The sequence below is a fragment of the Mus caroli genome, chromosome 19 (assembly GCF_900094665.2).
Source record: "Mus caroli chromosome 19, CAROLI_EIJ_v1.1, whole genome shotgun sequence".
Taxonomy (NCBI): Eukaryota; Metazoa; Chordata; class Mammalia; order Rodentia; family Muridae; genus Mus; species Mus caroli.
Window position 1 is genome coordinate 3118655 of NC_034588.1, and position 25464 is coordinate 3144118.

A 25464-nucleotide genomic window follows, 5' to 3' on the forward strand; every position below is an offset into this window, starting at 1 on the left:
TGCTGAGTCATGGGGGCTTCCTACCTGCTCCTGACAACATTTTGGGGATGCCATCTTCAGAGGAGTTGAGAACCTTGTGGATTCTGCCAGCTCTTTTGAGGTCTAACCACCAAGGCACAGTATCTGTTGGTCCAGAAATACCCTTCTCTCTGGGCCTCCTTTTTAACACTATCAGTTTGAGAGCATTTAGATTGGCATCTGCATTGTACTTCCTCTCTCCAGTTTCCCTTGGTCTATAACAGCAATAACCCTTAACAACAGGCACACTATGCCGTGGCTTAAGACATCTTGCTTCATGGGAAACCCTGTTAGTCATTCCCACGACTGAGTCAAACATATAACCTTCAGCAGCTGTCACGCCAAGCATAGCATCCACAGCTGCTTCTCACCCACACGACTTCCTTTAGAAAGTGGGAAGTCGGTTGGGCAGTGGTGCACAACTTTAATCTCAGTACTAGGGAGGCAGAGGCAGGTGGATTTCTGAGTCCAGGTCTATAGAGTGACTTCCAGGACTGCACAGAGAAACTCTATCTCAGGGAAAAGAAAAAGAAAGAAAGTGAAAAGTTTGTATTCATTCATTTCTGACAGCCGGTGCCTGAGAGGTGATGTTCAGCACCATCCTGGCTGACCATCTAGGCGATACCAGGGATAAAAGCTGCATGAAGTAACTTTCAAGAATATGGACCACTCAAGAGCAGCTACAATTGCCCAAAGTTTCCAACACCCTGCCCACAAAACACCAACTTTAAAAGGCTTGAAGTACATAGCAGAATCAATGCAAACTTGAGTTCAGAGCGCCACCTAGTGTAACAGCTGTAGAAGAGCATATAGATTCTGACCACAAAAGACCAACGCATTTTGGGAAAGTCAGTTTCTGTGCCCATCCAATCAGATGTGACCGGTTTGCTGAATCTGACAAACAGGCCCGCTAAATGATCTGCAGTACTGTGGAGCTATTCTAGGGCTGGCTGTAGCGGGCATTCTGTGGTTGCCGCTCTGTAGTTGGAGACGGGAGGGTCAGGAGTTCAAGGTCATCCTCAGGGGCACAGCAAGTCTGCGGCCAGGCCATAGGACTCCTCCTCCTACAGGACTGAGGAACCCTTGTCTCAAAGGCAAACGAAGGGGCTCGAGAGATAGCCCTGGCTTCTGTGCCCCCTTGCTTGTTGCTTCATTGTCAGCTCTCCTATCACACTGTCATAAGGTGACAAATTCAAAGGGACCCACGCCAGAATTGCCATTGTGAGCTAAATAAACTCATTGTCTTTATAAAAGTATTCAGCTTTAAGTCTGGGGCAGAAGTGAAATCGTGGGCTGGTACATCATTTGGAAATAGGTTGTAAGCAATGTGAGCTTTGATTACCAATGTACCATGTTAGGATAGACTAGAGACCTCCCTGGATTCATATACTCAAGCTCTTTTATAATAAATTAGGGGGCTGGAAAGATGGCTCACAGGTTAAAGATGGCTGCTCTTCCAGAGGTTCTGAGTTCAATTCCCAGCAACCACTGGTGGCTCACAACCATCTGTAATCTGATGCCTCTCTCTGGTGTGACAGCAACAGTGTATTTACATAAAACAAGTAAATCTTTTTTTTTTTTTTTTTTTTTTTTTTTGGTTTTTCGAGACAGGGTTTCTCTGTATAGCCCTGGCTGTCCTGGAACTCACTCTGTAGACCAGGCTGGCCTCGAACTCAGAAATCCACCTGCCTCTGCCTCCTGAGTGCTGGGATTAAAGGCGTGTGCCACCACGCCCGGCAAGTAAATCTTTAAGGAATAAAAAATTATACATAAATAAAAAATAATTAGTATTTTAACTTTTTTTTTTTTTTTTTTGTGGTGTATTGAGGCAGGGTTTCTCTGTGTAGCTCTAGCTGTCTTAGAACTCACTCTGTAGGCCAGGCTGGCTTTGAACTCAGAAATCCACCTGCCTCTGCCTCCCGAGTGCTGGAATTAAAGGCGTGCGCCACCACCGCCTGGCACGTATCCTTCTTTATGACTCTCTCTGTCTTGTTCCCTTTACACAGGCTCTCTCTCTGAACCTGCAGCGAGGTCGGTAGGCAGGAAGTCCCAATTCCCTCCTCCCTTTAACCCCCACACTGACCCCATTCCCCACCCATGCCCCACAATGCTAGGATTCCAGACGTGTAAGTGAATTCTGGGTATTTGATCTCAGGTCCTCCTACTGGTACAACACAAGGCTCTCAGCTGCTAAATCATCTCCTCAGCTTCGTCCACTGAGGGCTTGGTCTCAGACACAAAGACTTCGCTTTGGAAACAGCGTCATTGCAGACTTCGTGAATTAAGATGAGGTCATGAGGCCTTGTGGGAGGGGTGGTGCCATGTGGACTGGTGGTGTACATCCATATCCCAGCATGGTGGAGGCTGAGGCAGGAACACTGGGAGTCTGTGGCCAGTCTGAACGAAAAAGCAAGATCCTGTCTAAGGTAAAACTGACCTTGAACTTCCTGGGTTTTTTTTCCTTCCTTAATTTCATTTTACCTATGTGTGTGCATAAGGTGCCTGCTTGAAGCCTGCAGAGGACAGCAGAGAACATTGGACCTCCTAAAGTGGGGCTAAAGACCCAGTTGTGAGCAGACATGTAAGTACTGGGAACGCAGGGTCCTAAGCCAGAGCCGCCAGGGCTCTTAACCTGAGTCATCTCTGAAGTCCACCCTGAGTTCCTTGCCTCTAATTTCAAGAACTGGTATTGGATTATAGACCAGTCTTGCCTTGAGCTCACCAAAATCCTTCTGCCTCCGTCGTACTGTGTTCAGCCTTGCATTCTTTTTAGGTGTGGATGTTTCGTCTGCCTCTTTTTATATGTGTGCACCAAGTCAAACTTGGTGGAGGTCAGAGAAAGGCATGGGTCCTCTGGAACTGGAGTTACAGATGGTGAGCCACAGAGTGGGTGTGGGGACCTACACTTGATCCCAGGTCCTTTGCAAAAGCAACAAGTGCTCTGAACAGCTGAACCAGGTCTCTAGCCTCCTTGTAGTATTTTAGAGCAACAGTTTCCCTCATATCTTAAACTGGCCATAATACACACTGCAGGAGCGCTACTGCGCCTGAGTTTAATCTTAGGACTACAATCTCCCAGAAGTCACGGAGGAACTTCTTCTGGCGTGATCCTAGATGACCAATCGTTGAGGAGCTCAGCTTACCCGCCCTGGAGCAGCAGGACTACTTCTTCCATAAGCCATTGCGGGTTTGGCTGTCATTTTCAGATTTAGAGAGGGCCGGGTGAGCAAGGACTCCCCATTTCCCGGCAGGCAGTGCGGCCATAGGAGGCGCGGGACTTCATTTCCCAGCAGGCTTCAGGCGGCGGGCGCCGCGGTGCCTTGTGTGGGATGTAAGCGCGGAGGTGGGCGCGGGGGACCGAAGCCGGGACTCTCCTTGGGACTTGTGGGAGGCTGGTTTGGGTTTGCCTTCTGGACAGGCTCCAGAGGGCCGGGTAGAGATTGTAGGGACCGGAGGGGCGGCCTTTGAGGGTCCCCAAAAGGTCTTTGGGACGCAGCCTCATCGGGGCTGGGGGTCCCGGAATTGTAAGGAACTAGAAGGCCCTGTATAGCCTTGGTTGAAGGGTCTCAGAAACCGAGCCGCCGCCCGTGAGCACAGGACGAAGCGGCTGGCGAAGCAGAATTGTGGCGGAGGGTAGAGCCTTAGCCGAGCCTGGGAGGGGGCTCTCTCGCCGAGCCCGACCCTCCCTCCCTCGGCTCGCCCGCAGGCCACCGCCCGCCGCCATGGGGCTGAAGGCCGCCCAGAAGACGCTGTTCCCTCTGCGCTCTATCGACGACGTGGTGCGCCTGTTTGCTGCAGAGCTGGGCCGAGAGGAGCCTGACCTGGTGCTCCTGTCCTTGGTCCTGGGCTTCGTGGAGCATTTCCTGGCTGTCAACCGTGTCATCCCCACCAACGTGCCCGAGCTCACCTTCCAGCCCAGCCCCGCACCCGACCCTCCTGGCGGCCTCACCTACTTCCCGGTGGCCGACCTATCCATCATTGCTGCCCTCTATGCCCGATTCACCGCTCAGATCCGCGGCGCTGTGGACCTCTCCCTCTATCCTCGAGAGGGGGGTGTTTCTAGTCGCGAACTGGTAAAAAAGGTCTCGGATGTCATATGGAACAGCCTCAGCCGCTCCTACTTCAAGGACCGGGCCCACATCCAGTCCCTCTTCAGCTTCATCACAGGTTGGAGTCAGACAGGTGGTCAGGAGAGCAAATGAGTGCTGTCTTACCTCTTCTCATGTCGGAACAATATGGCTTATAGCCCTTTTGAGACTTGTAAACCTTGTGTAGTGGGGCAGGTATTATTTCTCCTTCGCAGCTGTGGAAAGAGAATCCCGAAGAGGGGAGTGTCAGAATGACAGGGCTGAGACTGGAACCTGGTCATTTGGTGCCAGCTCTTACTCCCCAGTCTTTCAACAGTCCCAGCCCTGCCAGAGGGATCTGGCAGCCCAACATATGGGGAAAGAGGGTGGTAGCAGATTGGGGAGGTAGGACAAACGGGTGGGAATATTTGAGACAATTAAGATTATACCTTTGAACATATTTTGAAAGGAAGCACGGGCTTGACTAAGGACAAAGTGCTTCAGCTCTTCGTGCAATGTATTGAGCAAGCATCGGAGGCCTCTTGTGAGCTTTGAGGAAAAAAGTGCAGAGTTAAATCAGAACATGAGGAAGGGAGGGGTGGGGGTTCATAGGGTCACGGGCTTGCTCTCCTTGACACAGTCTGATAGCTGTCCAGTAGACCCTGGGTTAAGTCATTGTGTTAACAGAAGTACCTGCTGTAGAAAAGGGAGGGACAATTTCAGGCTGGGTGGACCGGAGATCCAGAAGGGTTCTGGGGTTGGGTGAACGTAGCGGATAGGGTGTGTGATGCCTGGACACAGGTTTGAGAGGGGCTAGAGGGGGCATGGCTCCCTTCTTCCAGGACGGAGCTCTCATGACTGCCCTTTACCACAGGCACCAAACTGGACAGCTCGGGCGTGGCCTTTGCAGTGGTAGGGGCCTGCCAGGCTCTGGGTCTCAGAGATGTCCATCTGGCCCTGTCTGAGGATCATGCTTGGGTGGTGTTTGGGCCCAACGGGGAGCAGACAGCTGAGGTGACGTGGCACGGCAAAGGCAACGAGGACCGCAGAGGCCAGACAGTCAATGCCGGTGTGGCTGAGCGGGTATTGTATCTTCCCTCCATCTTGTCCTTTTCCTTCTGTGAGTCTAAGTGATCTGAGGGATTCCGCTCCCCTGGCCAGGCTCCCCTCAACCCACCGTCCCTCTGTGTTTATGTACCAAGGTGGGGGACGGAGGGGGGCAGATGAATTGATTTATGTTGCTGTGCCCTAGAGCAGGCTCAAGGTGGGCCATCCTGAGATGTCTGCTTTTCTCCCTTTCCAAGAGTTGGCTCTACCTGAAGGGGTCGTATATGCGCTGTGACCGTAAGATGGAGGTGGCGTTCATGGTGTGTGCCATCAACCCTTCCATCGATCTTCACACTGACTCTTTGGAACTGTTGCAACTACAGCAGGTGAGGAGACTGCCCCAGCCCAGGACCTTCCCTTCCCCTTCTGTGCACACGAAGGGCTTTGTGAGTCTTTACTCCTAGCCCTTCGGTGGTGGGAGGGCGCTGTTTCCTCGGGTCACTTCTCCCTTCTACTTACCACGCCCCTCTCCCTTTGGCTCTAGAAGCTGCTCTGGCTGCTCTATGACCTCGGACATCTGGAAAGGTCAGTGGAAGGCTATGATCAGATAGGCCTTGTGGGGATCAGGGAACCGAGTGATAGCCTGAGTTTATGATCTGTTCCCAGATACCCCATGGCGCTAGGGAACTTGGCAGACCTGGAGGAACTGGAGCCTACCCCGGGTCGGCCAGACCCACTCACCCTTTATCACAAGGTGAGGGCATCTCAGAAAACAGCAGCTCCTTTCTGGGGATGGAGAGGATAGAGGTGAAAAGGGAAGAACATTGTGTGTTGGAGGGTATTTCCTGCCTTACTTTGTATAAGGCATGTGTGTAATGAGGGTAGTTCTGTGTTTAAGAAGAGCCCTGGCTCCCCCAGCCTAGGAGTGGCAGGGCCCGAATTGATCCCACAAGCCCTGCAGTTTTCAGCTGCCCTTTATTATCCTGGCTGTAGCCTGTGGTAGCACTGTAGAGAGATGTTAGCTTGCTCATTGTGGTAGGAGGATGGTTGGGCTTAGAAGTCTTTATACAGGACCGTGTTGGGAAGAAACCTGCCCCAGGCTTGAGTGTTTCCCTGCTCCTCCCTAGGCCTTGTTTTGTGGGGTCACCACTCCTACTGTCTGCCCTTGCTTTAGCAAGCAGGCTTGTAGATCCAGGCCTGGGGTGGAGGTGGGAGGGAGTAGGGAATACCAGGCAAAGGGGCCAACAGGGTTAGAGACAGGGAGGACCCTTTAGCATCCTTTTTCTGTAGCGTATCAGTGATGAGGCAGCTGGGGGCTGCCTCCCTGAGGTTCCTCTGCTCCATCCTCCAGGGAATTGCCTCGGCTAAGACCTACTACCAGGATGAACACATCTACCCCTACATGTACCTGGCTGGCTACCACTGTCGCAACCGAAATGTGCGCGAAGCCCTGCAGGCCTGGGCTGACACTGCCACTGTTATCCAAGAGTGAGGATTCCCTTGCTAGGGTTCCGGCCTGCCCTTTCTCTGTATGACTTTCCAATCGGTCATCCAGTTGTGAGACCTTGCTCAGCTCTGTCCTCTCTGATCAGCCCCTATACAGCCAAGGCTACCATTACTTGGGAAGTTAGAACCCCTGGTTAGCTGCTCCTCCTCCTCATGCCTTTCTGTCACTCCTCTCTGCCCAGTTTTTCCTGCTTTATAGTCAGTTGTGTTATCCATGGTGCTTCTGTCTCTGCCCAACTTCTAGTCCAGTCCCCACATCCCACTCCATAACCTTGCCTTCGACTAGCATGATCACATCTGGGTGAACAAGGACTCCAGCCTCTCACCCAGTCAGTGGGATGTCCCATTGTGGGACAACTGTCAACTGACTCCTGTGTGTTCTCACAGCTACAACTACTGCCGGGAGGATGAGGAGATCTACAAGGAATTCTTTGAAGTGGCCAATGACGTCATCCCCAACCTGCTGAAGGAGGCAGCCAGCCTGCTAGAAACAGGCGAAGAGCGGACTGGGGAGCAAGCCCAGGTGAAGGGCTGGCCTCCATTGGTGCACCCTCCTTCCTGGGCACATTGATGGGACCACAAGGACAGGATTGGGAATTCTCTTTTGCTGGAGCTGATCCCTGGGCAAGGGTTTGAAAGGATTTTAGGGTGTTTTAGAGCTAAAGCTTTTAGGGAAAGGGTTGGTGGTCCATCTCTCTGATGGCCAGGTTCTAACCTGGGCTAGGCTGTAGGTGAGGGAAGGCACGCCCTCCTCCCTCACTCGCACTGAGGGTTGCTTTATAAAAGGAAGGAGATCCTGCCTGCATCTGCCTTCCCTGAAACGAGGCTTTGCCCAGGTGGAGGGAGCCTGGCCTGCACGCTCTGTGACCTCTGCTGTACCTTCCCTCTTATCCAGGGCACCCAGGGCCAAGGTTCTGCTCTCCAGGACCCAGAATGCTTTGCCCACCTGCTGCGATTTTATGATGGTATCTGCAAATGGGAGGAAGGTAGCCCCACACCAGTACTGCACGTAGGCTGGGCAACTTTCCTTGTGCAGTCCCTAGGCCGCTTCGAGGGACAGGTGAGAGGGGCCTATCCAGGGCATGGGAACTACAGGTGGTGACAGTAGTCGCAGGGGAGTGAGGTTACATTGCATGTGTGTGAGCACAGATGAGAGGACACTGCTAGGGGTGGCCAGGAGCTGAGCCTGGAGGCCCCACTGATGATCCTCAGCCTTTCACTTGACTTGCACTTTTGCTCAGGTGCGGCAGAAGGTGCACATAGTTAGCCGGGAAGCAGAGGCGGCCGAGGCTGAAGAACCATGGGGGGATGAAGCCCGAGAAGGCCGTCGGCGTGGTCCCCGCAGAGAGTCCAAGCCTGAAGAGCCACCACCACCCAAGAAGCCTGCATTGGACAAGGGCCCGGGCTCAGGACAAAGTGCAGGGTCGGGACCACCTAGGAAAACGTCAGGGACTGTCCCAGGTACTACCCGCGGTGGCCAGGAAGTCGTCAATGCTGCTCAGGCTCCAGCACCTGCAGCATCGCCACCCCCAGAGGGCCCAGTGCTCACTTTCCAGAGTGAGAAGATGAAAGGCATGAAGGAGCTACTGGTGGCCACCAAGATCAACTCGAGCGCCATCAAGCTGCAGCTCACGGCACAATCGCAAGTGCAGATGAAGAAACAGAAAGTGTCCACACCCAGCGACTACACACTCTCTTTCCTAAAGCGGCAGCGCAAGGGCCTCTGAACTCTGATTCTGTGGCAAGGCCCCAGGCCTGCCTGCCCTCACTCCCAGCAGGCTTCACCCTCCTCCTCTAATTCAAGCCTAGACTCCGCCCACAGTCCTAGGGGACCCAGAGCTGTCCTGCAGTGACTAGGAGCCTTCATTTAGCCCCTCTTCAGGCCCCAGAGCCCTGGCTCAGTTCTTAGAATGTAGGTGTCATCTCCTACCAGCAGGCCAATTGGAACCTCATTGTAAGTCCAATCCCCCGAAATTCAGTGGACCATGACAGGAACCCAAGTCACGCCTGAACAGTAGGGCATTCCTCAGATTGACCTTAGCCCAAGAGCACAGTTGCTACCTGGAAACCAAGGACCATTCAGTCCCTAGGGGTAGATTTCCGCACTTTATAGAGTTCCATCCTTTGGGAATCCAAGTCCCTTACCCCAAAGAACTTACATATTGCTGCCCGAATTTGGAAATCTTCCTCGTCTCCCTAGCCCCTGAGTCCAGGACATGAAGCTCCGACTCTTATCTGTGAATACTGAGCCTCGCCCCCTTCCTGACCAAACTGGCCCAAGAACAGAGCAGGACCTCTTCCAGCCCTCTGGGAACCTCCCTGAGGTCCCAGGAGGAAATCTGCACGGGGTGGGGGAGGGCCAGCCTCTTCCTGTTTTGTACATAGATTTATTTTTCAGTTCCAAGAAAGATAAATGCATTTTGTTAAGAAAAAAGAGAGATGTATGTATGTGTTTCATCTGAGAAATCGGGGATGGGGCGGGAGTGGATATCCGCTTTTGCTGTTTTAGGATTTTGAACTTTATGCTCCGCACCTGTAGCGCGGCGAGAATTGGGAGGGGTACCTAAGCTCCGCCCCTGCTTCTGGGACTTCCCCGCGCAACCAGGGCGCCTCCTCTCGGCCAGGCGGGCGGCGGGGCATCCCCGGGCTGGCCCCGCCCCGGGCTGGCCCCGCCCCTACGGCCTCCGAGTCTTGGCGCTGCCCCTGCCTGCCCGCTCGCCTCGCCCCGCCCCACCCCGCGCCGCTCCGCGCCGGCTCCGCAGCTTGCGCCCGCCGGCGGGTCCGGCGCCGGGCCATGGCGCTGTTGCGAGACGTGTCGCTGCAGGATCCGCGGGACCGCTTCGAGCTGCTACAGCGTGTGGGGGCCGGGACCTATGGCGATGTTTACAAGGTGCGCTCCGCGGGGCTGCGGGACGGGCGGGAGCGCAGGAGGAGGGTGCATCTTCAGGTCCCGCCGCGGGAACCCCGGCCCCGCCCCCTCCTCACCCCGCTTCTTGCCCTGCACCCCTAGGCCCGTGACACCGTCACGTCCGAACTGGCCGCGGTGAAGATCGTCAAGCTAGACCCAGGTGTGGGCCCGGGTGGGGCCTCTGTGCTCCTGGGAGGCGGGCGCGTGAGCTGGCGGGGGCGGAGAGTTAACATTTTCTAGACCCCCGTGAAGCCGATCCCAGGAGAAACTAAGGTTTGGCACCTGCTCGACAAGGAGAGAAATACTCTGTGCTCATTTTGCACATAGGGACAGAGTCTAGGCTATTCGTGTGCCCCCCCCCCCATAATGCCTTGTGCTCCCCAGGGGACGACATCAGCTCTCTTCAGCAGGAAATCACCATCCTTCGTGAATGCCGCCACCCCAATGTCGTGGCCTACATCGGCAGCTACCTCAGGTGAGGTTGTTTATCTTCTTACCCTCTTGTGCCTTGCATTGTGCCACCCCAGCTCTCTGTCTCCCCAGGAATGACCGATTGTGGATCTGTATGGAGTTCTGTGGAGGAGGGTCACTGCAGGAGATTTACCACGGTGAGATCCAGACTCCATGGACATGGCCTTTCCCGATCCCAACATAGGGGTAGGAAGGCATCCTTCTGGCTGCACTTGGACTCCTCTTAGCTTCTGACTGGCTGTGTGACCTTGAGAGAAATACTATCCTCCTCTGGGCTCAGTTTCCCAGCCTGAGTCTGGAAGAAATGTGGCTAACATCACTTTGCTGTAGTGGTGCCTGATGCTCCCCACTCTGCAGGGTGGGTAGGGAGGGTCAGCATATCCCTCGGGCTCTTTCTCTTCAGCCCCCATTCTGTATGTTTCAGCCACTGGGCCCCTAGAAGAACGGCAGATTGCCTATGTTTGCCGGGAGGCACTGAAGGTACGGGGCTCATAGGCAGCACCCATTTTGGAATCCTCAGGAGTGTGGGCCCAACACATCTGGCCAGTGGGAGATTGGGACCTTGGGATGGGCTGACTCAGGGGATGGAGGTCCTAGCGGGAGGGGGCCCCCAGTTCTGTTGCCGGAAGCAGCCTATTTCCCTCTTGGCTCAGTCACTTCCTGTTTGGGGAGAGGGGTGGAGGAAGCAATGTGGGTGGGGGGCCCCAGTCCCAAGGAGGGGCTCAGAAGAGATAATTAGTGCAAAGTAGCTGTCCTCAGAGGCTTCTGTTTGTCTCCAGGGGCTCCACCACCTGCATTCTCAGGGGAAAATTCACCGAGACATTAAGGTAGGGGGTCAGCCAAGGGCATGATTCAAATGAGGAAGCCACCAGGCACCTGACACAATCCTTTCTGTGTGTTCCCCCAACAGGGTGCCAACCTTCTGCTCACTCTGCAGGGTGATGTCAAGCTGGGTCAGTACCCGGGGGACACCTTGTGGTTGAGGGTTCAGCAGGGGCTCAGGGACCATAGAACTGAGTGCTGGAGATCCCAGTCACTTTACTGTTGGAGCCTCAGTGAAGATGTAGCATTATTGCCTGCCAGTAGTTGGCTGTATGAGATTGGCTGGGGAGGGATCTGACATGGGATTGTTTTTAGAGATGGAAGGGTGGGGACCCCTCTCAGAAGAGGGGCCTGGCCTGGCTTGGTACAGTTGTGGCCGGACCCAAGCCCTACCTGGTATAGCCTGGGCCCTGGGGTGGGAGGTAAGTGAAGCCCTGGGTCTGGTGAGAGTTCTTTCCTGCAGCGGACTTTGGAGTGTCAGGCGAGCTGACAGCATCTGTGGCCAAAAGACGGTCTTTCATTGGCACGCCATACTGGTGAGATGGTGCCCTGGCAATAGGGGTGGTGGGCACAAGGAGGGCATCTGGCCATCTCGTATGTGACCCTGATTCTAGGATGGCGCCAGAGGTTGCCGCTGTGGAACGCAAGGGTGGCTACAATGAGCTATGTGACGTCTGGGCCCTGGGCATCACTGCCATTGAGTTGGGCGAGCTGCAACCGCCGCTGTTCCACCTGCACCCCATGAGGTCAGCCTTGCACTTACCTCTTGCCTGCCTCTTGCCCTGCTGACCCTTGACCCATGAGTTCACATCCTCCCTAGGGCCTTGATGCTCATGTCGAAAAGCAACTTCCAGCCACCCAAGCTAAGAGATAAGACGCGTTGGTGAGGCCTCGCCCACAGCTGAGATACCTTTTTCCAGCCTAGTCCCACGGGGTAGAGGCTTTTGCCAAAGATTGACCTTGCTTTCCACTGTAGGTGGGCCGGGAGGGAAGGAAGGGCTGGTGGCTTGTGATGGAGGTTCTCCTGTGGCGCAACCACAGCACTGCCCAAGTTGCTGTTCCTTTGGCAGCCGGCGGGGGCAGCCGACAGCTGCTTCTTTGCAGAGCTTAACCTGGGTTGGGTGGGTGGGTGGGGCTTTTGTACCCACCAGGACCCAGAATTTCCACCACTTCCTCAAGCTGGCCCTAACCAAGAACCCCAAGAAGAGGCCTACAGCAGAGAGGCTTCTGCAGGTGGGAGGCAGGGGGTGAGCCTGGGGACTTGAGAGTCAAAGACAAGGCCCGGAGGGCAGGGAGCGACTTCATCACCCCTTGCTCCTCCTCCAGCACCCATTCACGACCCAGCATCTCCCTCCAGCCCTCCTCACCCAGCTCCTGGACAAGGCCAGTGACCCCCACCTGGGAACCCTCTCCCCTGAAGACAGTGAACTAGAGGTAAAGGGGGTGCTGGGAGCCGGGTCAGCCTGGCCTGGTGGGAAGGTGGTATAAATGAGAATTGTGACCTGTGGAATTCTGGCAGAGCTGCTCTCTAGTCAAGCCCACTGCACATCCTCGGGCCCAAGCCAGCCATGACTGTGACCAAGCAGTCCTCCTTTCTGTGTGGCCTTTGGCAAGTGTCTTGATGTTTCTGTGCCAGTTTTCCCATCTGTGGAAAGGAAGGCTGTTGTATTTCATTGTAATCTTAGAGGGCTGTCAGGAAAACAGGACACCTGATGGGTGTCAAGACCTGGAAGAACTCCTGGCAAGAGGTGAGTGATGGGTGCAAGTCTGTCGTCATTTGTGTTCTTTCTTAGACCCATGACATGTTTCCAGATACCATCCATTCCCGCAGCCATCATGGCCCGGCTGAGAGGACCCCCTCCGAGATCCAGTGTAGGTCTTCTGATAGGACTAAATGCACCCATGGATCTGGTGTTATTTGGGGGGGTCCATTCTGAGACTTGGACCCCCTTAAATCTAATATAATACACCGGTTCCCTAGTTCACCAAGTGAAATTCGGTGCTCCTCGCCGGAAGGAGACAGATCCTCTCAGTGAACCGGTGAGGCACTGGCTATGTGTGTGTAGAGGGGATTTCGGGGAAGGGAGGGTTGGGTGTGCAGATGCAGGTGGAATATCCCCAATCACAGCCAGTCTGAAGCAGTGGTTGCCTGTGTCTTCTGGGGACTCCCCCTGAGCTTGTGTCACCTGGGGTCCTGGGCTAGAGGATCCCCTCCGCCATTGTCCTTTAGACAGTACTGGGATGTGGAAGGCTGGCCACACCCTTTTGAAACCTAGGTTTCACAGGACTAAGGGCTCCCCTCTTGGCCATATTCCTCAGTGTGCCTGTCACAGGACCACATCACCTCTTCTCCTCTTACTGTTTGTCACTACTTCCTTTCCCCGCTCCCACAGCGCCCATCCCTTTGCCCTGCTGACTGCTGTCTCCCTCCAGCTCCCTCTCTTGCCTTTTCTCTCTTATTTTTGTTGTTTTGTCTTTCACTGTCTTTGCCTGTTGCAGAGTACTTTCTGTCTGGGTTGCTCTGCTCTCTCCTGCGCACTCTCTTTGCTGATGTGAACAGGATATTCTCACTTGCTCTTACTGGGCTTGAACTCATCCTGTAGTGTAGGCCTGCCTTGAATTCCAGGTCCTTCCTGCCTCTCCCTGTCCATCTCCTGAAACACCTCTCTTTTTTGTCTCACCTCTCTTCTGGTGTCTCTGCCTCGGACTACTCCAGTGGGAGGAGGAATGGACGCTCCTGGGAAAAGAGGAACTGAGTGGGTGAGTGAGTGAGGTTGGGGAAGCGGAGGGGCAGGCTGGGTCTTACGGAAGACTAACCACTGACCCCTTCCTCTGGCCCAGGAGCCTGCTGCAGTCAGTCCAGGAGGCCCTGGAGGAAAGGTGAGGGACCCACACCTGGGGTGAAGAGGGGCCTCCAGGCCTGGGGGACAGTCCCCTCTCACACCCCATCATGCCATGTGCTGTGTCCCTGTAGGAGCCTGACTATCCGGCCAGCCTTAGAACTCCAGGTGTGGATTGGAAGAGGGTAGAGCTGGGAAGTCACCCGTGTGCCTACAGTGCTGTGGGGCAGAAGTGCATCACGGGACACCTGCTGATGACCAGGCTGCTTCTGATCCTCTTGACAGGAGCTGGACTCCCCGGATGATGCTATTGGAACCATCAAACGGGCCCCATTTTCGGGGCTGCCCCACACTGAGTCAGCATCTGGTGACAATGCCCAGTCCTGCTCCCCAGGTGAGGCCCAGGGCTGGCAGGCCACAGGGAATTCTGGGGTAGGGCTGGGGCTTGGAGTCACTATGGTCTGTGCATACAGGTACCCTGTCAGCACCTCCAGCTGGCCCTGGCAGCCCTGCATTGCTGCCTACCGCCTGGGCTACTCTGAAGCAACGGGAGGATCGTGAGGTGGGAGGACAGCAGAAGGGTGGGGGTGGGGCTGCAGGGTGCCACCTAGGCCCTGACTCCTTCCCTCCCTCACACACAGCGGTCATCCTGCCATGGGCTTCCTCCCACCCCCAAGGTGCACGTAAGTGGTCACTGGCTGTCCCTAGGGCCTGCTGTCCTGGCACTGCCACTGGGTCCCTCGCCAGCTAATCACTTCCTCCCCAGATGGGTGCCTGCTTCTCCAAGGTCTTCAATGGCTGCCCCCTGCAGATCCATGCTGCTGTCACTTGGGTTCACCCTGTGACTCGAGGTAGGTCAGGGGTAGAGCAGAAGCAGTAACTTAGGACACCCTTAGCTTGGGCTGGAACATGTGGCAGCCTCTGACCTTATGCCCATGCCTGCAGACCAGTTCCTGGTGGTAGGGGCTGAGGAGGGCATCTACACCCTCAACCTGCACGAACTGCACGAGGATACTATGGAGAAGGTGAGGCTTGTTGGCTGTTGGGGACAGAGGCACAGGATGCTGCCTGCTGACCACCTGTCCACTGTCTCTGGTCCCAGCTCATCTCCCAGCGCTGCTCCTGGCTCTACTGTGTGAACAATGTGTTGCTGTCACTCTCAGGTAGGAGGCGTCGGGTGCAGAGGCAGCCAGGGCAGCATTCCCCAAACTTCCTCTGAGCCCTATGTGGTCTTCCTCTTCCGCTTCAGGGAAATCCACACACATCTGGGCGCATGACCTCCCGGGCCTGTTTGAGCAGCGAAGACTGCAGCACCAGGCACCCCTCTCCATCCCTACCAACCGCATCACTCAGCGCATCATCCCCAGGTCAGCAGGTATGGGGTACAAAGGAGGTCAGAATAGTGCCTGCGGGATGGGACTCCACCCACTCCTGAGACTGCCAGGGTCTTAGCTAATCACATAGGCACTTCCCGTCTCTGAAGCTGTTTCCTCCTGGTCGGTAGTTGGTGGCCTCCCCTCCTGTCCACCTGGCTTGTTGAAAAGCACAAAAGGATGTGAACATGAATGTGTTCTGTGGACAGCGGAGATGGTGGGCTTCATCCTGTAGTTCAGCGGGCCAGGGCTGGGCCTGGCAATGTGTCCAGAGAAACCCTGCTTTGGAGAAAGGAAGGACATTCATGGCAGACTGCTTGGTTCAGGGTAGGGTAGGGGTACATCTGGAGAGAGTGCTCTGAAAGCCAGGAGGCAGAGACAGCATTAGAGGGTGCATTCCAAGGTTCTAGGGGAGGGGAGAGTGAGTGCAGGTGAGACCAAAACAGCAAGGCCTGGAGAGCCTGTGGGCTTCAGCCTGAGGGTGGAGAGGCAGCCGCACAGGTGGCTGAACCCCTCCTCCGTTGCCTGGGACTTGGCCTCTGTCTGGTGTACAGCGGTGCTCTCAGCGTTTCAGAGGATCTTACTGTGTACTGTCAATGTGCTTCCTTCCATTGATGGTTCAGCTCACTGTCTAAGGGCTGGCGTGCTGGCTCATGCTGGACATCCCAGCACTAGGGAGAATGAGGCAGGAGAACCTCAAATTTGAGGCCAGGCTGGGCTACATAGAAGAAGATACTTCGTCTCAAAAACAAAACCCAGGCCGGGCGTGGTGGCACACGCCTTTAATCCCAGCACTCGGGAGGCAGAGGCAGGCCGATTTCTGAGTTCGAGGCCAGCCTGGTCTACAAAGTGAGCTCTAGGACAGCCAGGGCTATACAGAGAAACCCTGTCTCGAAAAACAAAACAAAAAAAAAAACCCAAAAAAACAAAACCAAAACCCAGCTGGGTATGGTGTTTCATGCCTGTAATCTCAGTACATGGCAGGTAGGGGCAGGAGAATCAGGAATTCGTGGTCATCCTTGCCCATTGAGTTTGAGGCCCAGCCTGGGCTATGTGAGTTTCTGTCTCTGAAAACAGAATATACTGGCCATAGGAAGAGCTACAGTAGGACTGGTATTTGGGGAGCCGAATGGTCAGGTCTGGAGAGCAGTGCCGAGGGGCCAGTGCAGGAGCTAAGTAGCCCAGCACTGACACGCGGTGCTAGGTTGCAGCTATTTAGGAGGTAATTATGCAGCGGGTGTGTATGTGTGTGTGTATGTGTGTGTGTGTGTGTGTGTAAAGGAGGTAGATGGTAGACCTAGAAAAATGAGGCTCTTTGGCAGTGATGGCTCAGAGCAAACACCATGGAGAAGAGCGGGCTGAGGAAGAGGATTTTAAATGGCTGTTTTGAAAGCCTTCAGTGAGAAAGTGCTAGTGAGGTGAGGTGGCTTGCCTAGCATGTATGAGGCTCTGGGTTTAGTCCCCAGCACTGTAGAAATAACTAGGACTTAGAGGAGTGTGGGGCTGGCCAGATGGCTCAGTGGTGAAAAGAGCCAGTCAGCTGCTGCAGGCTATTCGCTGGCTTCCACGCGTGCACCTTGACATGTATACACGCACTTGTATACAATGAAAAAAGTTGTACGGGAGGCAGAGGCAGGCGGATTTCTAAGTTTGAGGCCAGCCTGGTCTACAGAGTGAGTTCCAGGACAGCCAGGGCTACAAAAAAAAACCCTGTCCCCAAAAACCAAAAAAAAAAAAAAAAAAAAAAATTGTAAAAATCACTTTATGTGCATTGGTGTGAGGGTCCAGGTCAGATCCTCTGGGACTGGAGTGACAGACAGTTGTGAGATGACATGTAGGTGCTGGGAATTGAACCCAGGTCCTCTGAAAGGGCAGCCAGTGCTCTTATCCACTAAGCCTTTCTCCAGCCCCAATAAATGTAATTTTCCAAAGAAGCTAGAAATCTGTAGGGAAGGCTCAGGAGAAGAGACAACAGGCTAGCACAAGGGTCCTTAGGACAGATGCAAGTCTGGCTCCTCAGAGAGGCCGCAGGTGAGGTGTGATTGGCACTGAGGTCTTCATGGGCTCTCTGCTGCAGGTGAGGACTAAGCCCCTGATGAGGGAGGATGTTGCGGTGGTAGGTGGCCAACAGTGGGGCTGTGGGCTGCGGGCTGCGGGCTGCAGTAAGAGTGAAGGAAGTGAGAAATGGTCTGGTTCTCCTTCTGTTCTACAAGTGGAGCCAGCAGGGTTTCCTGGTGATGATTGAGAGAGAAAGGGAGTGGAGGCTGAGGGCAAAGCTTTTGACCTAGGTTGAAGGAAGGATGGAGCTGTCACCAGCTGTGAGGGACGTAGGAGTCTGCGCTTAAATTGGTTTTGCCACATTAAGTAAATTAAATGCCTGTCATCTCAGCATTCAGGCAGTTGAGGCTGGAGGATTACTGGAAGTTTGATGCTATAGTATGAGACCCATCTGAAAAGTCACATTTCAAAAGATGCCGATTCTCTGAGTGGGACCTTCTTAGTCCAGCTGAGAGCGCTGAGTGCCCAGAGCGTGGGCCAGGAAGCAGCTCTAACATTAGTATGACCTGGTTCATGGGGCCAGCAGCACTCAGGAGAATGGAGGACAGCCTTATCTACAGAGCGCACACCAAGCCTGTATTGGTGCACTGTGCCCTCTGGGCTTCCTGAGCCTCTGTTCTGACCCATAGCCTTTTGGCAGAGGGCTTGCCAGACTTTGAACGTGAAGAAGAGGAAATCATGGAATTTTTCTTTCAGAGGAAACACCAGATGCAAAAGTATCAGCACCAGAATGCCCGAGGCGAGGCGAGGCCAGATGCTAGCTGGGGATAGAGTGGGAGGAAGAAGGAGGGCAGAGGGCAGCACGGGAGGTGGGGCAGACACCGGCTTCCTCCCGGGGCTCGTTCTGGCAGGGGCACAGATAGGACCTGAGTCGCTGGAAGGAGGAGATTGCAGTGTTAACAGCCCAGTTCCTCAGATGAAGAGAGAGGCTCGAGTGGTCAGTCCCCTGAGGGCATGGGGGACTCCCCATAAAACAGCCATCCACCTGCCTCACAGGATCAGAGCCCCACCTAGGTGCATAAGGCAGGCCATTTGCTGTTTGAAGTCTTTCCAGCTCCCAGGGCCTGTTTGTCGGTCTTTGAAATGGACTGAGCATCCTCAAGCTGGGACCTGCCTCAGCTTCTGGTCTCCACACTGTCTGCCAGTGAGCAGACAGGTCGAGAGGTTGGGTGACTTGTTAAAACTACACAGAACCTAGAGTGGTGGCTTTTACCAGGAACCCTAGCACATGGGAGACTATGGTAGGAGGACTGCTACAAACCCCAGGCTAACCTGGGCTACAGAGGAAGACTCTGTGTCAAAACTACATGAGGGCAGGTGCAGCAGCTTAGCTTCTCAGGAAACGGTGCTTGCTGCCAAGCCTGAAGGCCTGAGTTCAATCTCAGGGACCCACGTGATGGAAGGGGGACCAGCTCCGACAAGCTGTCTTCTGAGTCTTTACATGTGTGACATGATGTGTATCTTCACAGTCAACCAGTCGGTATAAAGAAATGCTTTATTTACAATTGTTTTAAATTTAGTATCATTAGGAGGAGGAATTTTTGTTTGTTCAAGACAGGGTCTCTCTGTATAGCCCTGGCTGTCCTAGAGCTCACTATGTAGACCAGGCTGACCTTAAACTCACAGAGATCCTCCTGACTCCCACCCAAGTGCTGGATTAAAGGCATTATTGGGGGTGGGTGGTGGGTGATGACCCATCTGCCACAGTATACAAGTGGATGTCAGAAGGTACCGTACAGGAGTGATTTTCCTGGATATACCGCACAGATCCCAGGAATTGAGTTCAGGTTGTAAGTCTGGTGGTAGTAGATAGCTGTACCTAAGGAGCTATCTAGTCAGCCCAAGAAAAGGTAAAAAAGAATAAAGAAAAAAGGTGTGTGGTGGTGCTGGATCTGGTGGCTCAGGCTTCTAAGGTCAGCGCCTGGGAGGATTCAGCATGATCAGAAGTTTGAGAGCAGCTTGGATTACATGAACCTTGCTTTTCTCCAAAAACTTAAACACAGAAGTGGACGAGAAGGACGGCTCAGTGGTTAGGAGCCATCCCTCCTCCCTTCCTACTCTTCCAGAGGCCCTGGGTTCCGTTTCCGACATCCACTGGCTAACTCAGACACCTTTATCCTCAGTTAGGGAATCTGGTGCAGTCTCACCACCTTTGCAGGCATAAAATCAGTGCACATAGCCGGGCGTGGTGGTGCACGCCTTTAATCCCAGCACTCGGGAGGCAGAGGCAGGTGGATTTCTGAGGTCGAGGCCAGCCTGGTCTACAGAGTGAGTTCCAGGACAGCCAGGGCTATACAGAGAAACCCTGTCTCGAAAAACCAAAAAAAAAAAAAAAAAAAAAATCAGTGCACATTACATACATGCATACACATACATGCGTGCATGCATGCAAGCAAACAGTCAAATACACAAAAATAAACTTTAAAAAGTGAAACCCAAAAGAAAAGAACAACCTCCCCCCACCCCCCATGAGTGCCCAGGCTGAGGAGCCCAAGATGCCCACAGAGCCTCAGTCCCTTACAGCTCTTGTAGGCAGGCACACTGCTGGGCCTCCCTGAGTCTAGGGTCTCATCCATAAAGCCAGGAAAATGACAGTGACTACCTCACAGGGTTCAGTGGGTGCCTTGCCCATGGATGGCTCCCAGAACATATGCTGATCTTGACCCCTACAGACGCTTTGCCCTGTCCACCAAGATTCCTGACACCAAAGGCTGCTTGCAGTGTCGTGTGGGTAAGAGCTGACTGTATGGGGCTGGGAGAGGTGCTGTGAGGCTGAGCCCTTGCCCACCACCTCCTTCCTCCTCCCTGCAGTTCGAAACCCCTATACCGGCAGTACCTTCCTGCTGGCCGCCCTGCCTGCCAGTCTGCTTCTGCTGCAGTGGTATGAGCCACTGCAGAAATTCCTGCTGCTGAAGGTAAGAGACCAGAGGACCCTCAGGAGGGAGGCAGGAAGCTGCAGAAGAAACAGCCAAGCCTCTCTGCTGTCCCCCAGAACTTTTCCAGTCCCTTGCCCAGCCCGGCGGGGATGCTGGAGCCGCTGGTGCTGGATGGGAAGGAGCTGCCACAGGTGTGTGTGGGCGCCGAGGGACCCGAGGGACCTGGCTGCCGAGTCCTGTTCCATGTCTTGCCCCTGGAAGCTGGCCTGACTCCAGACATCCTCATCCCTCCTGGTGAGCAGCAGAGCTGCAGGAGGGGATGCTTGAGAGGTCAGAGGGGGGCTAGAGGCACTTCAGTCCTGCCTCTTTCATCTGGCTTCCATGAAAGATTTCATGGGCTAGCCTGGGCACAGTGACACAGGCCTGTGATCCCTTTTTTGAGGCTGAAGCAGGAGGATGGCATGAACCCACGAATAGATGCTAGCCTCGGTAACATAACAAGCCAAAGCTTAAAAAAAAAAAGTGGTGCTATGAGCACTCAGCAGGCTGAGGCAGGAAGATCCTGAGTTTGAGGTCAGTCTAGGCTATATAGAGTTCAGTGGCAGGGGGCTGGAGAGAGATGGTTCAGTGGTTAAAAGCACTGATTGCTTTTCCAGAGGTCTTGAGTTCGATCCCCAGCAACCAGATGATGGCTTACAACCATCTGTAATGGGCCCAATCTGATGCCCTCTTCTGGTGTGTCTGAGGACAACAATAGTGTACGCACATACATAAAATAAACAAATCTTAGAAAAAGCTGGGCAGTGGTGGCCCACACCTTTATTCCCAGCACTTGGGAGGCAGAGGCAGGCAGATTTCTGAGTTCAAGGCCAGCCTGGTCTACAAAGTGAGTTCCAGGACAGCCTGGGCTACACAGAGAAACCCTGTCTCGAAAAAACTTAAAACAAAAAAATCTTTAAAATGTATGTGTGTGACTGCTTTGCCTCCATGTATGTATCCATACCATGGGCATGCCTTGGAGGTCAGAAGAGGGTGACATGGGGTTACAAGTGCTTGTGAGCTGTATGTGCATGCTGGGAAGTGAACTTGTCTTTTCGAAGAGCCACCAATGATGCCCTTACCCAATGAGCATCTCTCCAGCCCCTTCAGTCTTAATTCTTACAATGGCCCTGTAAAATAGGTAGTAACTCATATCTGAGTTACCAAAGAGGGAAATGAAGTGCAGAGAGGGGAGTGCCTTGTGTCAGCCCCTCGGCAACGGAATCTTACCACCTGGTTTGTCTGACCCTGGACCTTTTGCGGGCTCTTACAGGACCCTGCAACCCGTCCCTGGATCCCAGTAGGCCCAAGGGCAAGTCCCTGTGTATGATCCCATGAGGCTGGTGTGAGGTGAAATACACTGTTGGTTTAGGACTGGCTGTAGCATGCCCCCTCAGTCCTTGGAATGCTAGAGTGGACTGGCTCAGCAAGCCGGGCCTTGCCTTCCTTCTCTGTCCACAGAGGGGATCCCAGGTTCTGCACAGCAGGTGATCCAGGTGGACAGGGACACAGTCCTGGTCAGCTTCGAACGTGAGTGCCTCAGGATCAGGAATGGAGGGCAGTGGAGAAAGTGGTGGTGAGGCAGGCTTTATGGGTGGGCCGTCTCAGCAGAGAGCCGGGTGTACCCCACTCACAAGATCTCTCCTTGTGCAGGCTGTGTGAGAATTGTTAACCTGCAGGGGGAACCCACGGCTGCACTTGCCCCTGAACTAACCTTTGACTTCACTATTGAGACTGTGGGTGAGTGAGCCACATGTGGACATAGTGGTATCCAGTCCAGAAGTATGTAACTGGGCTTAGAGCTTGGGGCTGACAGTGGGACCACTGTAGATTCCCTATTGCCTTTGGGGACCCAGCCTGGACACCCAGCACTAGTGAGGACCCCTGTGGGTTGGTCTGTGTCAGTTGGGGCTGAAGCAGCCACCATACATTGTGGCTAGAGTGAGGATATTTGTGGAGTGCAGGGATAGTGTAGGGCTAACAGCCCATTCTTCCAGTGTGTCTGCAGGATAGTGTGCTGGCGTTCTGGAGCCATGGCATGCAGGGCCGAAGCCTCGATACCAACGAGGTGAGTGGGGCTAGGGTCCTAACTGCCTCCATGAGCCCCTATTTAGAAAGGACTGTTGGGATGGTCTCAGGGTCCCTTGTCTTCCAGGTGACGCAGGAGATAACAGATGAGACCAGGATCTTCCGAGTGCTGGGGGCTCACAGGTATCTGAAATGTGCCTTCAATTTCAGACGCCGCCCCCAGGCTAGGCTTGGGATGGGCTTCCCTAGCTTTCCTGCTTTGCTCACTCTGTACCTCTTCCCCCACCAGGGACATCATCCTGGAAAGCATCCCAACTGATAACCCCGGGGCACACAGCAACCTCTACATCCTCACGGGTCACCAGAGCAGCTACTGAGCTATCTCCCTGATGGCGCCTAGGCCTCAGTTGCCACCTCCAGCCTCTGCTGGGGTTCCAGAGGGCAGACCTAATTCTGAGACATGTTTGGGGGCAGAGAGGGGAGGTAGCCCACCCACCTCAGCAATAACTGGACCAGAGGGAGCTGTGAGCACCTACCCTCCCTGGAGAGCGTCCCCAGTACAGGAGGCCCTGGGCAGGATAGACTGCCTGGCTGATCCATTCCACATTTTCACTTTTCCTTTCCATTCTTTCTGCCAAGAAGAGCCTGCCCCAGGTTCTATCCTGGGCAACATGTATTTAAGAGAGAATTATATTGGTATTAAAGCTGGTTGGTTTTATCCCACTAGTCTCTCTGAGGTAGAGGAGTTGAGCCCTCACCTTCTCTCCCTTCCTCTCTCCTTCATCTTTGTCTCCCTCTTTCCTGCAGGACATCTTTCTGTAAGTACTTGTTGGTCTCAGGTGTGCACCATAGAAGGGCCAGCCCACTAGTGCTCTGTGGCGTCTAGGCTCAGGTGACATAAGCCAGTGGTCTCTGCCCCAGCAGCCCTCTCTTGGCTGTGTCGATTGAGTCCTCTGCTGTAATCTGGCATCTTATGGACTCGTGCAGGGGAACTCTTAAGCAGAGACCTGTCCAGGGCAGCCTTGCCCCAAGTAGGATCTTGCTTGTGGTCTGTGGGATGCTGGCAGCTATGTCCATTTCTGAGACCTGCACCCTGCCCCGGCCCTGTCTACTCCAGTGTCCAGTGAACAGCCTGTAACCATACAGCGAAGCATCGCTTACACTGGAGAGAGGGATGTGAGTTCCTTTGCTGTTCAGTCACTCCACACCAAGATACAGCTTAGCACCCCGGAAACTCGCTGGCATCTTCTCCCTGTGGTTTATTCTTTGTATTGTCCTCCCTTAGTCCCCGTCCCTGTGGTTCCAGACACTGAAGGCCATCGAAGAATGGTGGGGCACACAGATAAGGCCCAGCCTGGGGTGGGTAAGGGGGCGTGTGGAGTAAAGGTCCAGCTCTGTCACCCTCTGACATTTAGAACAAATGTTGGCAGAAGGTGCCTGGCATGCTGGCTGCGAGTACTTGCCAGCTGAGTGAAGCAGTGGGTGGGTGAGGGTGGGTAGGTGACAGTTCATGTGAGCAGAATTGTGGGCCTTGTGGTTGTTACTGTCCTCTTGACTACTCTCTTCCAAAGCTCTGACTGGTTTCCAGTGACCAAGAGGTTAGCTTGACCAAAGTAGGAAGCCAGAGGAAGGAAAGGGACACAGTATTTGTCCTCAGGGAGACAGACCCAAGTCAACTGAGGGATCAGGGGAGATAGGGCTACAGAGTAAATACTAGCTTCCTATCTCCCCGATTTCTTGGGGGGATGCTGGCAGTAGGGGGTGAGAGGTGTTCTCCACCCAGTTCACAACACTTGATCCCAGGTACCCTGAGAGAACTGGTCCTCAGACTTTAGAGAGTGGCTGCAGACAGTGACACCTGGTGGCAGGAGCCCATCAGAAAAGGTTTAGGGGTATAGTGTGCCAAAGTGAGGAGCCTGTGAAAGACAAGATCCACTGATGTTTGCTCCCACAAAGGTGGGTGCCACAAGCCAAAGACAGGGCAAGCCAGGAATATGCACTAAAAGACATAATTTTATTTATGTATTTGTAGCCTTTTTCAGATACAAAATAGACTCTAGGTTAGGCTATGGTGAATACCTGTGATCCCAGTACTCAGGAGGCAGAGGCAGGACTGCCTGTGAATTATAGTCCAGCCTGGTCTCCATAGTGAATTCCAGGCCAGCCAAGGTTATATGTAGGCAAGACTCTGCGTCAAAAATAAAACCTGCCTTCTCGTTTGTCCTCCAGTCCCTTCTAGAAGTATTTATGATATTTAAAGAATTTGACATATTTTTATTCACATGGAAGCATTCTATATATCCCTCTGGCTTTTTGAAAATACATTCTGGAGATCTTTATCAACCTGGATTTTTTTTTCTTGGTATAGCTAGTGTAGGGTTTTATGTGTTTAGGTGACTAATGTTAACTGAAAGATCTTTATTGATGGAACGTATTTCTACATTAATATCACAAACCACACTGCAATAAATAACTCCCGTGTCAGAGCCACTCTGTGTTTGTGAGGATCAATTCCTGGAAGTGGCATTGCTGGGTTGGCGTGGCTGTGTTTGCCAAAGTGAGGTGCAGACATACTCTGCGGATATTAGCTATGGGATGGGGCCTCCTTTTTGTTTCTGGGGATAAAGATACTTCAGCACTTATGGTGACTCAAACCTGTCACCCAGCACTTTAGACTCTGAGGCAGGATTTCCAGGCAGGGCTACATGCTGAGACCCTGTGTGAAGAAAGCAGAACAGAGAACATGGGTGGGTTTATTAGCATGTTCAACAAACAGGCCTGTGCCAGAAAGGAAAGCCCTGAAGTTGCAAAGGAGCCTACGGATTGAGAAAGTAACGTGGAACTCAGGGCAGGTACCACAGTCCTCAAGCTTTACTCAGGATGCGCCATTGCTAAAGCAGGGCTATTGAACAGTCAAGAAATGCTGAAGTCCTGTCTAGATCAGGTTAGCCTGTGGGCATGTCCTTAAAAAAGATTCAAAAAAAAAAAAAAACTTCAGCCCACTGTGAGTGGCACTGTTCCCTAGCAGGGGACCCTGGGGTGGAGAAGGCAATTCTTTCTCTGGTTTTGACTATTAATATAACTGGCTTCTTCAAGTTCCTGTCTGTTTCCTTTAAAGGATAGACTAGCTGGGCTGTGGTGGTGCACACCTTTAGTCCCAGCACTCGGGAGGCAGAGTCAGGTAGATCTCTGTGAGTTCTAGTCCAGCCTGGTCTACAGAGTGAGTTCCAGATCAGCCAGAGCTACATAGTGAGACTCTGTCTCAGAAAAACAAAACAGCTGGGCAGTGGTGGCACATACCTTTAATCCCAGCACTAGGTGTTGCGGCCTGCCCTCAGTCCACAACACGAACGGTTCAACTGAGAATGGCAGTTCGCTGAAAAGAGAGGAATCTAGACAGGGCGGAAGAAA

General features: G+C 53.6%; 2 protein-coding genes and 1 long non-coding RNA gene across 4 annotated transcripts in view; 2 read left to right on the top strand and 1 right to left on the bottom strand.

The window, feature by feature from the left end:
- The first annotated feature begins 3230 nt into the window (after positions 1-3230).
- Men1 (menin 1) lies at positions 3231-9072 on the top strand. Of its 2 annotated transcripts, none has more exons than XM_021151895.2 (10): positions 3231-3361; positions 3725-4185; positions 4960-5168; positions 5390-5518; positions 5677-5717; positions 5799-5886; positions 6484-6620; positions 7026-7161; positions 7534-7698; positions 7880-9072. In XM_021151895.2, exons 2-10 carry the CDS (start codon positions 3741-3743, stop codon positions 8363-8365), a joined length of 1836 nt encoding a protein of 611 aa, XP_021007554.1. In that variant the 5' UTR covers positions 3231-3361; positions 3725-3740; the 3' UTR covers positions 8366-9072. The 2 variants fall into 2 exon arrangements, with proteins under 2 accessions (XP_021007554.1, XP_021007552.1); XM_021151893.2 differs by having other exon boundaries at positions 3231-3349.
- Positions 9073-9377: 305 nt separating this feature from the next.
- On the top strand, positions 9378-24543 carry Map4k2 (mitogen-activated protein kinase kinase kinase kinase 2). The gene is made up of 32 exons (XM_029472376.1): positions 9378-9528; positions 9649-9706; positions 9931-10021; positions 10090-10154; positions 10442-10497; positions 10797-10844; positions 10928-10970; positions 11303-11375; positions 11454-11585; positions 11660-11722; positions 11991-12072; positions 12166-12273; positions 12633-12711; positions 12821-12879; positions 13556-13599; positions 13681-13719; positions 13814-13847; positions 13965-14073; positions 14153-14241; positions 14321-14362; positions 14446-14530; positions 14625-14704; positions 14782-14842; positions 14929-15046; positions 19783-19841; positions 19922-20025; positions 20103-20280; positions 21487-21555; positions 21679-21765; positions 22023-22093; positions 22181-22236; positions 22343-24543. Exons 1-32 carry the CDS (start codon positions 9433-9435, stop codon positions 22428-22430), a joined length of 2466 nt encoding a protein of 821 aa, XP_029328236.1. The 5' UTR covers positions 9378-9432; the 3' UTR covers positions 22431-24543.
- Positions 15864-25464, bottom strand: part of LOC110285266 — a 17758-nt gene continuing 8157 nt past the window's right edge. Inside the window, exon 3 of the long non-coding RNA XR_002377041.2 lies at positions 15864-15889. This is a non-coding gene — a long non-coding RNA (uncharacterized LOC110285266). The remainder of the gene's footprint in view (positions 15890-25464) is intronic.

Coding starts and splice junctions, on each gene's coding strand:
- Men1 (XM_021151893.2), top strand. Junction 4,186..4,959: donor CCTCTTCAGCTTCATCACAG/GTTGGAGTCAGA, acceptor CCTTTACCACAG/GCACCAAACTGGACAGCTCG. Junction 7,699..7,879: donor TAGGCCGCTTCGAGGGACAG/GTGAGAGGGGCC, acceptor ACTTTTGCTCAG/GTGCGGCAGAAGGTGCACAT.
- Map4k2 (XM_029472376.1), top strand. CDS start 9,433: ATGGCGCTGTTGCGAGACGTGTCGCTGCAGGATCCGCGGGACCGCTTC. Junction 10,971..11,302: donor GCAGGGTGATGTCAAGCTGG/GTCAGTACCCGG, acceptor TCTTTCCTGCAG/CGGACTTTGGAGTGTCAGGC. Junction 12,073..12,165: donor CAGCAGAGAGGCTTCTGCAG/GTGGGAGGCAGG, acceptor CTCCTCCTCCAG/CACCCATTCACGACCCAGCA.